Genomic DNA, 17,185 nt, shown 5'->3' on the forward strand with positions numbered 1-17,185 from the left:
ACTTCATGCATTTCAGTTAAAAAAGTAATTTTGCTGTAATGTGGTTCATTTCCAAATTTTGGCTGCTAACTTACCTAGGATGGATAAACATTATCACAGAATATTTACTGAGCATCTACTTTATACCAGGGTCTGTTTTGAATACAGACCTGAGGTCAGTATTCAGTAACATGCAGTTAATTACACTCCAAAATGACTTAGTCTGTGATTCCACTATATACTACATTACATAAATACACACACACTAATCATTTACATACTCGTCAACCTTAGATTTCAGAAATAACACTATATTTGTAATGAATGCTTCATTACCAAATGCTTTTCTGAAGTACATAGTAAGATCTTTAAAAAGAGCTTTCATGGCCAGGCGCGGTGGCTAACGCCTGTAATCCCAGCACTTTGGGAGGCCGAGGCGGGCAGATCACAAGGTCAGGAGATCAAGACCATCCTGGCTAACATGGTGAAACCCCGTCTCTACTAAAAATACAAAAAAATTAGCCGGGCGTGGTGGCGGGCGCCTGTAGTCCCAGCCACTCAGGAGGCTGAGGCAGGAGAATGGCGTGAACCCGGGAGGCAGAGCTTGCAGTGAGCCGAGATCGTGCCACTGCCCTTCAGCCAGGGCGACAGAAGGAGACTCTGTCTCAAAAAAAAAAAAAAAAGAAAAAGAAAAAAGCTTCTTTCAAATAGTGGTTGGATTCATTCAATAATTTTTTAATTTTCATTTCTCTTTTTTTTTCTTGAGATGAAGTCTTACTCTGTCACCCAGGCTGGAGTGCAGTGCATTGATACCAGCTCACTGCAACCTCTGCCTCCTGAGTTCAAGTGATTCTCCTGTCTCAGCCTCCCCAATAGCTGGGATTATAGGCACACACCACTATTTCTGGCTAATTTTTGTATTTTTGGTAGAGATGGGGTTTCACCATGTTTGCCAGGCTAGTCTCGAATTCCTGACATCAAGTGATCCACCTGCCTTGGCCTCCCAAAGTGCTGGGATTACAGGTGTGAGCCACCGCGCCCAGCTCCATTTCTGATGTGTTCCAATATTTCAAGGCTTAACAGGTGCCTTGAAATAGTAATGTGGGCCAGGTGCGGTGGCTCACGCCTGTAATCCCAGCAGTTAGGGAGGCGGAGATGTGCAGATCACCTGAGGTCAGGAGTTTGAGACCAGCCTGGCCAACATGGTGAAGCCCTGTCTCTACTAAAAATACAAAAATTAGCCAGTCGTAGTGGTGGGTGCCAGTAATCCCAGCTACTCAGGAGGCCGAGGCAGGAGAATTTCTTGAACCTGGGAGGAGGAGGTTGCAGTGAGCTGAGATCACACCACTGCAGTCCAGCCTGGGGAATAGAGCAAGACTCTGTCTTCAAAAAGAAAAGAAATAGAAATGTTGTTCATTTCCAAATTTTGGCTGCTAACTTACCTAAGGAAGATAAACATTGTCACAGAATATTTACTGAGCATCTACTTTATACCAGGGTCTGTTCTGAATACTGGTAACACGCAGTTAATGCTGTTGGTCTGGTTTTTCATGTTCCATGTATAAATTGCCTCTTAAAACTATGATTATTTTCATTCATTCATTCATTTTTGAGACCGGGTCTTAAAATAGGCTGGAGTGCAGTAGCTCGATAACAGCTAACTACATCCTCAAACCTCCAGGCTCAAGCCATCCTCCCACCTCCACTTCCTAAGTAGCTGGGACTGCAGGCGTGTGCCACCATGCCTGGCTAGTTTTTTTTTTTTGTATTTTTTGTAGAGACAGAGTTTCACCATGTTGCCCAGGGTGGTCTTGAACTCCTGACCTCTAGTGATCCACCCAGCTCGGACTCTCAAAATGCTGAAATTACAGGCATGAGCCACTGAGCCCAGCCTATTAATTTTTGATTGCCCTATTCAGATTTAATGGTATGAATTTACTGATTGGGATGTTTTGAACACACAGAATAACATATTTAACTAAGAACTTGTAATTGAGTGACTTATAAAATGAAACATTTTTATCTTCTAGGTATTATTAACCCAAAGAATCCAAAGGAAGCTCCAAAGTCCTTCAGCTTCGACTATTCCTACTGGTCTCATACCTCAGTGAGTACCCTCATGCCACAGCGCTGCCAGCTCCTACATCTTTCCTCTTTCCTTGCCAATTTGTCTTTTCTCTTAGCTGAGCAGATTCAAGTTTTGCTTCTTAAGTATTGTCTAGCATGAGTTCATTCTTTGAGATAGTGATATAGTATTTTCATTCATAAAGTATTTGGGTTGATGGAAAGTTTATGTACACATATACATAAATATATACACATATATACATGTAGAACATAGTTTACACCAAATTTATGCTGAATGTAGTTTACACCAAATTTATACTGATTTAGACATTTCTCAAGGATTTATTTATCAGTATCTTAGGATCCTCATTACCAACATTATTGCCCATTGATCTTAGGAAATGCCAAATAATAATAATTATTATTATTTTTCTTTTTGAGACGGAGTCTCACTCTGTCGCCCAGGCTGGAGTACAGTGGTGCCATCTTGGCTCACTGCAACCTCCTCCTCCGAGGTTCAAGCAATACTCCCGCCTCAGCCTCCCAAATAGCTGGGATTGAAGGCGTGTGGCACTATGCCCAGCTAATTTTTGTATTTTTAGTAGAGACAGGGTTTGACCATGTTGGCCAGGCTGGGCTCGAGCTTCTGACCTTAAGTGATCCACCTATGTATGCCTCCCAAAGTGCTGGGATTACAGGTGTGAGCCACTGCGCGTGGCCGGAAATGCCAAATTAAAATTGCTTCGAGTACTGTTAATTTTAAGTTGAATTTTGAGGGAATGGCCAGCAAGATTGGAATGACCACAGAGAAATTGTTTTTTTTTGTTTGTTTTTGGCCAGGCTGATCTTGAACTCCTGACCTCCTGATCCACCTGCCTCGGCCTCCCAAAGTGTTGGGATTAAAGGAGTGAGCCACCGCGCCCGGCCAATTTTTTTTTTTTTTAATTGTAGTAGAGCAATGTGGGTTCTGAACATTTTGAAAGATGAAACCGTGCCTCTACTAAAAATTCAAAAAAAAAAATTAGGTGGGCTTGGTGGCGGGTGCCTGTAATCCCAGCTACTTGGGAGGCTGAGGCAGGTGAATCGCTTGAACCCAGGAGGTGGAGGTTGCAGTGAGCCGAGATCGCACCACTGCACTCCAGCCTGAGTGATGGAACGTGACTCTGTCTCAAAAAAAAAAAAAAAAAAAAAAAAGGAAAGAGGCTGCAGATCCACACGGGAAATAAAAGATCACCAGTATTTAGGAAAATGCAGAGTAGGGCCCTTCCTGGTACCCTTACTCAGTGTGGAACCCCAAATGTTGCTGCTTCTTAGGGATTGTTCATAGAGTTTAATTCTGCATCATTCATCTCTTCGTTACATGTTTTTGGTTTTGTTTTTCCTGATTTGTATTTTTTTTTTTTTTTTTTTTTAAAGACTGAGTCTCACTGTGTTGCCTAGGCTGGAGTGCAGTGGTGTGATCTCAGCTCACTGCAACCTACGCCACCTGGGTTCAAGCAGTTCTCCTGCTTCAGCCTCCTGAGTAGCTGGGATTACAGGCAGGTGCCACCACACCCAGCTAATTTTTTGAATTTTTAGTAGAGATGGGGTTTCGCCTTGTTGGCCAGGCTGGTCTCGAATTCCTATCCTCAAGTGATCTGCCCGCCTTGGCCTCCCAGAGTGATGGGATTACAGGCATGAGCCACTGTGCCCCGCCCTGGGGAACAGATGTTTTAAACTATTGACAAAGCCTAATTGTCAAGGGAAGGGACTGAGAAGGGGATTGGAAATGCTGTTTCCTGAAAGCTGTGGTTATTGAGAAATAGTCCCAGTAGCTGGAGTGAGTTCAAAGAAGTATTTTTATATGTGGACTTGACCTTTGGTCTTTTATTTTCATTTTCCACTTAAGAAAATCTTGGCTCTGTGAATGAAAGAGTGATACTTTTAAGGTTATAGAAAATGAAATGTAATCATGCCAGATAATTTTATATAGATATTTTTATGCATGGCTGACCTGGATGACTCTAATAGTGCATGTGTTTGTGAGTGTGTTTGTGTGCATGTGCGTGTATTTAATGAGAAAAGTAAACTTGTGTATAGGAGGCTTAAAAAATATGTAGTGAATTTTAGGTGACTGTTCTGATTCCAGACACTTTTGTTTATTATGGAAGCAATCAAGTAAGTATAGGAAGAAATATTAATAAAAGGTCATTTATTTCTCCTTTTACTCTTTACAGCCCGAAGATCCCTGTTTTGCATCTCAAAACCGTGTGTACAATGACATTGGCAAGGAAATGCTCTTACACGCCTTTGAGGGATATAATGTCTGTATTTTTGCCTACGGGCAGACTGGTGCTGGAAAATCTTATACAATGATGGGTAAACAGGAAGAAAGCCAGGCTGGCATCATTCCACAGGTGAAAAACAAACCAAAACAAAAATCTTCTGTTCATTATTACTGTTAGTCTTAAATTGCTTTAACAGTTATTTTTATTTGGCAAACATTTATGCGGGGATTATTTTATGTCAGGCACAAAGATGAACAACCCATTATTTTCCCTCAGAGGAGCTTACAATTGAATGGGAAGGATTGACATGTACACATGTCAGTCATTAAAGGTGGGAAAGTCAGTGTTTTGTAATGATTTTGCCATATATCCAGTGCCATATTATTTTATCATTTGAAAAGTGTTACCAGCTTGTTAAAGCTCTGTTCTAAGTCCTGCAGATGGGGGAATATTGTTGATCTGATTTTTTTTCAAATTCCATGTGTAGATTACCTCTGAAGAATGTGATCATTTTTGTTTTTTTTTTTTTGATAGCCTTATTCGGAGATACTTTCATTTTATTTTCCTAATTTAATACTATTACTTTAAACTTCAAACACTCTGAGATTCTCCCTCTTTTTTTTTTTTTTTTTTTTTTTTAGAGCAGTTAGTATTATTGGATTTGATCCTTTATTGTTTGGGAAAGAAGAAGAGTTCTGACATAGATATTTATTTATTTTTATTTTCATTATTCGTTTCACTTAAGATTTAATGGTGAAAGACATAAGTATTTAAAAATAACTTCATTATTTACTTATTTATTTGGGACAGGGTCTCACTCTGTTGCCCATGCTGGAGTGCAGTGGTGTGATCATGGCTCACTGAGGCCTTGACCTCCCAGGCTCAAGTGATCCTCCTGCCTTAGCCTCCAGAGTAGCTGGGACTACAGCCATGTGTTACCACACCTAGCTCATTTTTTAATTAAAAAAAAAATTTTTTTTTTTGAGATGGAGTCTCGCTCTGTTGCCCAGGCTGGAGTGCAATGGCGCCATCTTGGCTCACTGCAACCTCCGCCTCCTGGGTTCAAGTGATTCTCCTGCCTCAGCCTCCCGAGTAGCTGGGACAATAGGCACCCGCCACTATGCCTGGCTAATTTTTGTATTTTTAGTAGAGATGGGGTTTCACCATGTTGGTCCTGGTCTGGATTTCCTGACCTCAGGCAATCCGCCCACCTCGGTCTCCCAAAGTGCAGGGATTACAGGCATGAGTCACCATGCCCGGCCTTTAAAATATTTTTTTAGAGACAGGATCTCACCATGTTGTCCAAGCTGGTCTCGAATGGACCTGGGCTCCATCCTGGGCTTGGGATGATCTGCCTACCTCGACTTCTGGAAGTACTGGGATTACAGGCATGAGCCACTGTGTGGGGCCTAAAAACTTAAGAAAAAAAAAAGATTAAGTGAGACGATTGTATTTAAAATTTTCCTTTTATAGTCATGCATCACTTAAGGGTGGGGGTACATTTTGAGAAATGCATCATTAGTCATTAGGTGCTTTTGTCATTGTACAGACATCATAGAGTGTACTTACACAAACCTTAGAAGGTATAAACTACTCCACACCTAGACTGCATTGTATAGCCTGTTGCTCCGAGGCTATAAACTTGTGTAGCATGTTACTGTACTGAATACTACAGGCAATTATAATAGAATGGTAAGTATTTGTGTATCTAAACATAGAAAAATACAGTAAAAATATGATATAAAAGATTTAAAATGGCACACCTGCATAGTACTCTTACAATGGAGCTTGCAGGACTGGAAGTTGCTCTGGGTGAGTCAGTGAGCGAGTAGTGAGTAAATGTGAAGGCCTAAGACATTGCTGTGCACTATTGTAGACTTTATAAATGCTGCACACTTAGGCTACACTAAATTTAGTTTTAAAAACAGTTTCCTTTCAATAATTGACCTTAGTTAAATTACTATAACTTTTTTACTTTATAAACTTTAAAATTTTTTAAACTTTCTGATCCTTTTATAATAACCTTTAGTTTAAAACACAAACAGCCCCAGCATGGTGGCTCGTGCCTGTAATCCCATCACTTTGGGAGGCCAAGGTGGGTGAATCACCGGAGGTCAGGAGTTCGAGACCAGCCTGACCAACATGGCGAAACCCTGTGTCTACTAAAAATACAAAAAAATGAGCCAGGCATGGTGGCACATGCCTGTAATCCCAGCTACTTGGGAGGCTGAGGCAGGAGAATCGCTTGAACCCAGAAGACAGAGGTTGCAGTGAGCTGAGATCACGCCATTGCACTCTAGCATGGGCAACAAGAGTGAAACTCTGTCTCAAAAAAAAAAAGAAACCACACACACTTTGTACAGCTGTACAAAAATATTTTCTTTCTTCATATCTTTATTCTATAAGCTTTTTTGTATTTTTTAATTTTTTTTTTCTTTCTTGAGACAGAGTCTTGCTTTGTCACCCAGGCAGTGGCGCCGTCTCAGCTCACTGCAACCTCCGCCTCCTGGGTTCAATCAGTTCTTGTGTCTTAGCCTGCCAAGTAGCTGGGACTACAGGCACGTACCACGTCTGGCTAATTTTTGTATTTTTAGTAGAGACAGGGTTTCACAATATTGGCCAGGCTGGTCTTGAACTCTTGGCCTCAAGTGATCTACCTGCCTTGGCCTCCCAAAGTGCTGAGATTTATAGGCGTGAGCCTCTGCACCTGGCCAAAATTTTTTTTTTTTTTTTTTTTTTTTTTTTTTTTTTTTTTTTTTTTTTTTTTTTTTTTTTTTGAGACAGAGTTTGCTGTCGCCCAGGCTGGAGTGCAGTGGCGCGATCTCGGCTCACTGCAGGCTCAGCCCCCGGGGTTACGCCATTCTCCTGCCTCAGCCTCCCGAGTAGCTGGGACTACAGGCGCCCGTTGTCTCGCCCGGCTAATTTTTTGTATTTTTAGTAGAGACGGGGTTTCACTGTGTTAGCCAGGATGGTCTCCTGACCTCGTGATCTGCCCGCCTCGGCCTCCCAAAGTGCTGGGATTACAGGCGTAAGCCACCGTGCCTGGCCAATTTTTTTTTTTTTTTTTAGACAGAGTTTCACTCCTCTTGCCCAGGCTGGAGTGCAGTGGCACGATCTTGGCTCACTGCAGCCTCCGCCTCCTGGGTTCAAGCGATTCTCCTGCCTCAGCCTCCAGAATAGCTGGGACTATTTTTGTCTTTTTAGTAGAGATGGGGTTTCACCATGTTGGCCAAGATGTTCTTGATCTGCTGACCTTGTGATCTGCCTGCCTTATCCTCCCAAAGTGCTGGGATTACAGGCATGAGCCACCATGCCCAGCCCAAATTTTTAATTTTTGAAAAAAAATTTAAACTTTTTTGTTAAAAACTAAGGCACACATTTATTAGCCTAGGCCTACACAGGGTCGGGATCATCAAGATATTACTAGGTGATAGGAATTTTCCAGCTTTCTTATAATCTTATGGGGATCACTATCATATATGCAGTCCATCATTGACCGAATCATGGTTATTGCAGCGCATGACTGACTTTATTCAAAGCATTAATCATATCTTGACATTTATGACATAATATATTTTGAGATAGAGCGAGAAAGGACATCTGGCTAATTCATTGAGCACGCGTGGATGACTTAGTACTCATTTGTGCTCTTCATGCCTCTCTCATTCTACTTCCCTAGTTATGTGAAGAACTTTTTGAGAAGATCAATGACAACTGTAATGAAGAAATGTCTTACTCTGTAGAGGTGAGTACAGCCATGGGTTGACACCATAGGCCCTTGTTTTCCATTCTCTCAAGCATCACGCAAATGGCTTCAAATTATGACTGTGGTACAGATCACTTCACCATTCCTTCATTTTTGTCCTTTTAGGCTATTTCTGGGTTTTGGGTATAATGAATAGTGTCCTGATTTAATTTTTTTTTTGGGGGGTGCGTGGTGGGGACAGGGTCTCACTCTGTTGCCCAGGCCCTGGAGTGCAGTGGCATGATCACAGCTCACTGCAGCCTTGACCTTCTGGCCAAAGTGATCTTACCCCCTCAGCTTCTCAAGTAGCTGGGACAATAGGTGTGTGCCACCACCACCCCTGGATAATTGATTTTTTTGTAGAGATGGGGTTTCCCTGTGTTGCCCAGGTTGGTGTTGAACTCTTGGGCTCAAGCAATCTTGCCTCCTCCACCTCTGAAAGTACTGGGGTTGCAGTGTGAATCACTGAGCCCAGCCACAATTAAATCTTTGTTCATAAGTCTGTGCATTTATTTTCAGTTACTATCTTTTGTATGTTTCTTGGTTTTTAAATAATACATTTGAATTGCCAAATACCTTTTTGGAAAGTAACAGTTGGGTAACAGTTTTCAGTCACACTAGGAGGGTGTAAGCACCCATTGTGCCCTTGCCAACATTTTTCTATTTTTTAATCTTTGCTAATTTGATAATGTAAGTATTCTCTTACTTAAATTTTGATTTTCTTTGATTATTACTATGGTTGAACATCTTGTAAATTATGCATATGCCTGTTTACATTTTGGGTTCACAATGTCTTTCTGATTCATTTGTGGGAACTCTTCTCCTTTAATATTGTTAATATTGGTTTTTGACAGGCATAGGTTTTAAATATATATAATCAAATCTCCCCCTTTCCCACTTTTTAAATTGCTTATAAAAACTTGGAAAGTAATTATCCATCCTGTGTTTACCCTGGCTCTTTCATGAAGTCTGTAGAATTACTTTATACACATTTGCTTATTTGATAAACATTCTCTCTGGTATATGCTTAAAGAAGCTGTTTTGGGGCTCATACCTGTAATCCCAGCACTTCGGGAGGCGAGTGGATCACTTGAGGCCAGGAGTTTGAGACCAGCGTGGCCAACCTGGCAAAACCCTGTCTCTACTAAAAACACAAAAAATTAGCCGGCTGTGGTGGTGCACACCTGTAATCCCAGCTACTCGGGAGGCTGAGGCACAAGAATCGCCTTAACCCAGGAGGCAGAGGTTGCAATGAGCCGAGATCATGCCAGTGCACCCCAGCCTGGAGTCTGTCTCAAACTAAAAAGAAGCTGCTGTTTCTCTCTCTTCCTCCCTCTCTCTCTCACCGCCCCGTCACCACACCCTTTTTTGGTATTCACTTTCATAGTAACTGAAATTATTAAAGTGTTCTGTTACCATGAGTCTGTTTTGAAAAAATAGGCTGCCTTTTAAGCAATCTCAAGATTTTTTTTCTTTTCTTTTTGGTATTTGTTCTGATTCTCTGTAGCCTTACAGCATTTCATTCCTAGTTAATTCATTTAATTGCTTTGGAGTTTTTTTCTTCACCTAGACGGTGTTGCGTAAATATGTAAATTCTAAGGAATTCTGTCTTGTGACTGTCATACACCAAAAAGAGAATGTGCTGCCCTAAGCATATTTTGCGTTAAAATGAATTTTCTGAATAGCTTATCCCATAGTTATTCTTTTTTGAATCAGGTGATAGAATTTTTGAGCTTACAGGTAATAAAAGAAGATGCCCTTTTCTTTTGTATTAGAGTTTCCAGGCTTAACTTGGAGTGGAGCATAGATTCCTAGTTGACACTGTGGTTTCTTGCCACATTTGCAGGACCTCTCTACCTGCCTCTTCTACTTTCTTCCCTGTTTACTCTGCTCCACCCATTCTGGCTTTTTTGCTGTTTTAAGAATGTGCCAGAAACATTCCTGCTTCAAGGCCTCTACATTTACTTCTCCTGCCTGAAATGTTCGCTTGGATGTCATTTTGACTAAGTTTCTCACATTCTTCAAGTCTGCTTAAATCACACACTCTCAGTGAGGCTTACCTTGACCACCTTATTTAATACTGTATTTTGCCCTTTACCCCACATCCTGAGCTCTCTTCCCCTGTTCTATTTTCTTCTTTCCATCATACTAATCATGTTCTAACATGCTTTCTCAGTTACCTGTTTTTTATGTTTGTTGTTTATTATCAGTATCCCTTGCTAGAAGCAGAAGCTCACTGGGGCAGGGTTCTTTGTCTATTTTATTTAGTGGTGTATACCAATTACATAGAACAGTGCCTGTAAGAGAACGGTCCTCAGTGAGTTGGATCTGCCAGGTGGCATCTAGAGTGGTTGGTGCAGAAGTAAAAGAAATGATGATGGCTTTGGATGGATTCACATATCAGAGCATAAGGAATGGAGCACATAAACTTTTACCTAGATTATTTGGGTTCTCTTTGCCTCACATTTGTGTGAAAAGGGACGAGCGTTCCAAAAGATGTAATATATTCCAGGGATTCAGTATTGTATGTACAAATTTAAGTACACAGCAATGATTGAAGAATCATCTCACTTTCTAGGATGACTTGCTGTCAGAAAGAATATTTGTTGTTCTGTTATTTTACTCTCATAATAGATTAATTACTTTATCTTTCAGAGTTGTCTTTTTTTTTGGAGTCTCACTCTGTCGCCCAGGCTGGAGTACAGTGGCACGGTCTCGGCTCACTGCAACCTCCGCCTCCCAGGTTCAATCGATTCTCCTGCCTCAGCCTCCCGAGAGGCTGGGATTACAGGCTACTGTCACCACACCTGGCTAATTTTCTGTATTTTTAGTAGACACAGGGTTTCACCATGTTGGCCAGGCTGGTCTCGAACTCCTGACCTCGTGATCCACCCGCCTTGGCCTCCCAAAGTGCTGGGATTATAGGCGTGAACCACTGCGCCCGGCCTTTTTTTCTTTTTCTTTTTTTTTTTTTTTAAGACAAGGTCTTGCTCTGTTACCCAGACTGGAGTGCAGTGGTGTAAACAGGACTCACTGCAGCCTTGACCTCCTGGGCTCAGTGATCTTCCTGCCTCAGCCTCCTGAGTAATTTGCACCACAGGCATGTGCCACAGTGCGTGGCTCCCGAAGTGCCAAGATTACAGGCATGAGCTGCTGCATCTGGCCAAGTTCTCAATTTTTTAAAATGGATTTTATTGGCCGGTGGCTCACGTTGTAATCCAGCATTTGGGAGGGGGCGGTCACGAGGTCAGGAGATCGAGACACGGTGAACCTGTCTTACTAAAATACAAAATTAGCCGTTCGCTTATCCATATTGAACTGACAGAATGGTAACGGAGCTTGCAGTGAGGAGATGTCACTGCATCAGCTGGACAGAGCGAATCCGTCTCAAAAAAAAAAGGATTTTATTATTATTTTATTTATTTATTTATTTATGTATTTATTTATTTATTTATTTATTGAGACAGGATCTCACTGTCACCCAGGCTGGAGTGCAGTGGCGTGATCTCGGCTCACTGCATCCCCAACCTCCTGGCTTGAGTGATCTTCCCACCTCAGCCTCCTGAGTAGCTGGGAACACAGGCACACACTACCATGCCTGGCTAATTCTTTGTATTTTTGATAGAGGTGGGGTTTTACCATGTTACCCAGGTTGGTCTTGAATTCCTGAGCTCAAGCAATCTGCCTGCCTCGACCTCCCAAAGTGCAGGGATTCCAGGCATGAGCCACCACGCCCGGCCTTTAACTGATTTTAAAATACAAAATAAGGCCGGGTGCGGTGGCTCACACCTGTAATCCCTGCACTTTGGGAGGCCGAGATGGGAGGATTGCTTGAGCCCAGGAGTTCAAGACCAGCCTGGGCAACATGGTGAGACCCTGTCTCTGCAAAAAAAATTTTTTAATTAGCTAGGTGTGGTGGCATGTGCCTGTAGTCACAGTTACTCCAGAGGCTGAGGCAGGAGGATTGCTTAAGCCCAGGAAGTCGAGGCTGCAGTGAGCCATGTTTGAGCCACTGCACTCCAGCCTGGGTGACAGAGTAAGATACAGTAAAAATAAAAATAAAATACAGTATAAAAATACAGTTAGAGACTGAATGAAAGAAAAAGGCAATAGAAATGGAATTAAGGTTCCATTCCAGGTACTCTGAAAACATGTCCATAGACATTTAAAGTTTAAAAATGCAGGAGCTGTAATGTAAGCTTGAATAGCTCCATGATACAGAAGGATCTGTTTCCTGGGTAGCATCATAATGTGGTCTATTGTGATGAATTTACCCTGGTTCAGAGCCTTGTTTGCTTAGAAGTCTGATTTTATAGATTCACCAAGAAAAGGACTATCCTTAAAAGTTAAGGCTTGAGTAAAGCTCATTTGACTGATGTTATGAAACCAACTTGTTGGTTTGTTACTTTCCCATGAGAAATAACTATTACTAAGGCTAGAACACTCAAGCCATTTGCAAGACTATTTAATATATTATCTTTCTGTGGACAGATCTCTCTGTTGGAACCCTGTGGGTTGTTTGGTGTGCATGGAATTAGAGGGAGAGGAGTTGCTTAGGTACATGTTTAATTGCCCCAAGTTAAGAAATGATAGCTCAATGCATAATCACCATGATCGAATGAATGGTCCTGCCAATGAGACAAGAATTTATGAAGTGTATTGTCTGAGGCTTCTTTCTCCCTCACAAATCTTGGATAGGTCCTGCCACCACCAGCTTTCATGCTGGTCAACCCTCATCCCTTCTGGAAGATACATTGTCCATAGTTAGTAACAGTGTGGTGAGCCTTAAAGAATTAGCATCACCCATCTGTTTTGTCTTCTCTGCTCTGTAATATTGATATTGTTCCTTGGTTTTAACTCTAATAGAAGTCTTATTTCCGCGTTCTTGGAGTAACCTCAATGCAAATCCCAGTTACTGACAACAGTATACATTTTAAAAAACATATTGATTACTGATAAATTGCTACTAAAATATCTTTTAGCAGTCACTACATTCCAGAGATAATCTGTTTACCTCTCCCTTACAGAGAAAATCTGAAGGGTGGTTCTAACCTATTCAGTGTAATTATCTGTGTGTATTGTTAATAGAATAAAAGGGCCTAGAGTCATGGCATTTCACTTTGTAAAGGTTGCTGATCTCTAATCTTAGAGCTTTTAATAAAAGTTAAAAAAATTTTTTTCTGTATGTGATTTCTTTTGTTTTCTTTTTCTTTCTTTTTTTCTTTTTTTTTAAGACAGAGCCTCACTCTGTCACCCAGGCTGAAGTACAGTGGTGTGATCTCGGCTCACTCTAACCTCCACCTCCCAGGTACAGGCGATTTCTCCTGCCTTAGCCTCCCGAGTAGCTGAGACTACAGGCATGCGCCACCATGCCTGGCTCCTTTTTGTATTTTTAGTAGAGATGGGATTTCACCATGATGGCCAGGCTGGTCTTGAACTCCTAGTTCGAGTGATCTCAAGTGATCCGCCCTCCTTGACCTCCCAAAGTGCTGGGATTACAGGCGTGAGCCACTGCACCCAGCCTCTGTATGTGATTTCTTTTTCTAATTCACTTTACTAATTTGTTCATAGGTGAGCTACATGGAAATTTACTGTGAAAGAGTACGAGATTTGCTGAATCCAAAAAACAAGGGTAATTTGCGTGTGCGTGAACACCCACTTCTTGGACCCTATGTGGAGGATCTGTCCAAGTTGGCAGTTACTTCCTACACAGACATTGCTGACCTCATGGATGCTGGGAACAAAGCCAGGTATGGTAGGAAATAGAGTAATGACTGAGGTCTTTGGCACCTTTTGAGGTCCTTTTTTCCCAGTTAAGGGTTTGAGGCCACATTTATAGCTATGAAAGTTGCTTTAATTGTGGAGTCCTCTGATCCTTTGACTGTGCTGTAACAGTGAGGGCTTCAGCGTGTTAAGTATCTTCTCATCTAAATAGTGCATTGCTGAAACATGTTAGAGCTCTCGTTAAGTTTTACTCTTAGGTTTTGATCAAGTCATGGTAAAATGTTAGTTATCATGTATATATGTGGCTATGGTAGTAATTGATTCTGGAATAAATGAGCCCCAATAAAGAATAAAAATTAAATGCTTCATTGGTTTCTAAAGGGATAGCTGGAGTATGAAAAATGATTCTGATGGGGTGCCTTTGGAATTGGAGAGTAACTTGATGGGCTCACAAATAAGGCAGTATTGAGAGCAATTGTGTAAGTGACAATCTTGTAATCTGTGAATAAATTTAAGACTATTGCTTGTGATTGTTATGCTTATAATGTGGAGCCTGCTGTCCATTTCAACTGTCGTCTAAGAATTCCATTGTCACGTGGTCACCTTTATGTTTATTTAGGACAGTGGCAGCTACGAACATGAATGAAACAAGTAGCCGTTCCCATGCTGTGTTTACGATTGTTTTCACCCAGAAGAAACACGATAATGAGACCAACCTTTCCACTGAGAAGGTAGGAGAGCTTCAGTCTCTAGGCATGAGTTGTGAAGGATGGAGATTTTGAGAAGTCCCTTTTGTTGCCCTCTGCATTTTGTGGAAGGTTGGGTGTTGGGGGGTGCTCTTTTACTTAATGGAGGGTGTTTTATACCTCTTTCTTATCATTTTTCTTCCACCCTACACCAGTTTTCTGTATAGGTTCTTAAATGAAGTTGCAAGATAGAGAATAGGGTTAAGAAAAAAACAATCCAGGACTTTGGGTCTCAAAAACTACTCAATACAAGACAGTTAAGCAGTCTTGCAGGAGAAAGTTCTTTCTTTTCTTCTTCTTGATTGAACCTTTTTATTATTACCTTATTAGCTGCCTTTGGTATGTGTATTCCTTTTTTTTTTTTTTGAGCTATGATAATGTTATAGTAGGATTAAATGTTTAAGCAAATGATATGTTTTTTTCCTGGAAAATAACTCCACAACAGTTCTGATGTTCCTCAAATACCTTTCTTTGCTTATTGATTTTTCATTTTCTATAGTGGTTAAATGTCACAGACTTTAGAGTTAGATCACTTGCTTTGAATTCTGATTCTGCCACTCTTCAGCTATATTGCTTTGGGCAAACTACTTAACCTCTTTGTTCCTCAGTTTCCCCATCCATAACAGCCTGATAGGATTGTTAAAAGGATTAAGTGTTAATATAGCTTAAGTGCATACAATAATGTCTGGCACGGAGTAGCCACTCAATAATGTTAATTTTATTGTTATTGTTAGTAATAAAAAATTTATGTTGAATACTGCTCTATCTACATCCCTAAGAAGGCTGCAACTGGATTTTTAAACTTCAAGTTAGGTTTATTGTACTGGCAATTATAAAAGATCCTTTGCCTTATAAAATGAGTACTTTAGACACCACTGTCACTAATTATTAGCATCACCTTTTATTTGTTGACTTATTTCTAGCTGAAAATGATTTTTTAAAATATACTCCTGCTGGGCCGGGTGTGGTGGCTCACACCTGTAATCCCAGCACTTTGGGAGGCCAAGGCGGGCAGATCAAGAGGTCCGGAGTTTGGGACCAGCCTGGCCAGCATGGTGAAACCCTGTCTCTACTAAAAATACAGAAAAATTGGCTGTGTGTGGTGGCACGCGCCTGTGGTCCCAGCTGCTCAGGAGGCTGAGGCAGGAGAATCGCTTGAACCCAGGAGGCGGAGGTTGCAGTGAGCCGAGATCATGCCGTTGCACTCCAGCTTGGGTGACAGAGCGAGACTCTGTCTCAAAAAAACAAACAAACAAACAAATAACAACAAAAACTCCTACTGGGCACGGTGGCTCACACCTGTAATCCAAGCACTTTGGGAGGCTGAGGTGGGTGGATCACCTGAGGTCAGGAGTTCGAGATCAGCCTGGTCAACATGGTGAAACCCAGTCTCTACTAAAAATACAAAAAATTAGCCAGTCATGGTGGTGTGTGCCAGTAATCCTAGCTACTCCAGAGGCTGAGGCAGGAGAATCGCTTGAACCTGGGTGGTGGAGGTTGCAGTTAGCTGAGGTTGCGCCATTGCACTTCAGCCTGGGCAACAAGAGCGAAACTTCGTCCCAAAAAAAAAAAAAAAAAATTTCTTATATAGGTGATCAAATAACTTGCTTAGCCAGAGGTTATAATATTAGTGCTATTTATTAGTTAGTATTTATCTGAATGCCAGCAAAGAACATTGTATATGAAAGTGTTTTTTGCCCTTCTCCCATGATGTCGAATCTACAAAATTAATGTTAATCCCATAATCATAGCTTTCTTGATAATTCATTTTGGATACTTTTGTCTAAACTTTCCTGAAGCTTTATTTTTTTGCAATGTTATTGAGACATTATTGAAGTATACAGTAAATGGCACATATTTAAAGCGTAAAATTTGGTCAGTTTTGACGTATTTGTATACCTGTGAAACTAGCGCCACAATCCAGATAATGATAATTTTTATTATTCTCAAAAGTTGCCTCATACCTCCTTGTAGTCTTTCTCTATCCCTTCTTCTGTGACAATCCCCGGGCAATTCCAGACCTGCCCTTTTGTCAGTATATATTAGTTTACATTTTCTAGAATTTTATATAAATGGAATCATAGAGTATTACTGTTTTTTGTCTGAAGTCTTTCACTTAGCATAGTGATTTTGAGATTCATCTATGTTGTTGTGTTTATCAACAGTTCCTTTTCATTGTTGATGAGTATTGCATTATACAGATACACCACAGTTTATTAATTCAACTGTTGGTGGACTTTTAAACTGTTCCCAGTTTTTGATTATTACAAATGAAGCTGATGTGAACATTTGTGTACAAGTCTTTGTGTGGACATTTGTTTTTGTTCTGTTGGTAAGTACTTAGGAGTAGGATGATTGAGTCTTATTGTAGCTCCTTAAGAAATGTCAAGGCTGGGCACGGTGGCTCACGCCTGTAATCCCAGCACTATGGGAGGCCGAGGCGGGTGGATCACAAGGTCAGGAGTTTGAGACCAGCCTGGTCAACATGGTGAAACCCCGTCTCTACTAAAAATACAAAAAAAAATTAGCCGGGCGTGGTGGCGGGTGCCTGTAAGCTCAGCTACTTGGGAGGCTGAGGTGGGAGAATCATTTGAACCTAGGAGGTGGAGGTTGCAGTGAGCCAAGATCGTGCCATTGCATTCCAGCCTGGGTGACAG

At 41.2% G+C, this 17,185-nt stretch overlaps 1 protein-coding gene across 12 annotated transcripts in view; it reads left to right on the forward strand.

Annotated features, from left to right (window-relative positions):
* The window catches only part of KIF1B (kinesin family member 1B), a 153,604-nt gene that overhangs the window by 21,490 nt on the left and 114,929 nt on the right, over nucleotides 1-17,185 (forward strand). For all 12 annotated transcript variants that reach the window (XM_030805033.1, XM_030805043.1, XM_030805038.1 and 9 more), the window contains exons 2-6: nucleotides 2,010-2,086; nucleotides 4,263-4,442; nucleotides 7,993-8,058; nucleotides 13,630-13,808; nucleotides 14,402-14,513. In XM_030805033.1, the coding sequence (XP_030660893.1) occupies nucleotides 2,010-2,086; nucleotides 4,263-4,442; nucleotides 7,993-8,058; nucleotides 13,630-13,808; nucleotides 14,402-14,513 (614 nt within the window). The remainder of the gene's footprint in view (nucleotides 1-2,009; nucleotides 2,087-4,262; nucleotides 4,443-7,992; nucleotides 8,059-13,629; nucleotides 13,809-14,401; nucleotides 14,514-17,185) is intronic.

The sequence above is a fragment of the Nomascus leucogenys genome, chromosome 24 (assembly GCF_006542625.1).
Source record: "Nomascus leucogenys isolate Asia chromosome 24, Asia_NLE_v1, whole genome shotgun sequence".
In the NCBI taxonomy this organism is placed as follows: Eukaryota; Metazoa; Chordata; class Mammalia; order Primates; family Hylobatidae; genus Nomascus; species Nomascus leucogenys.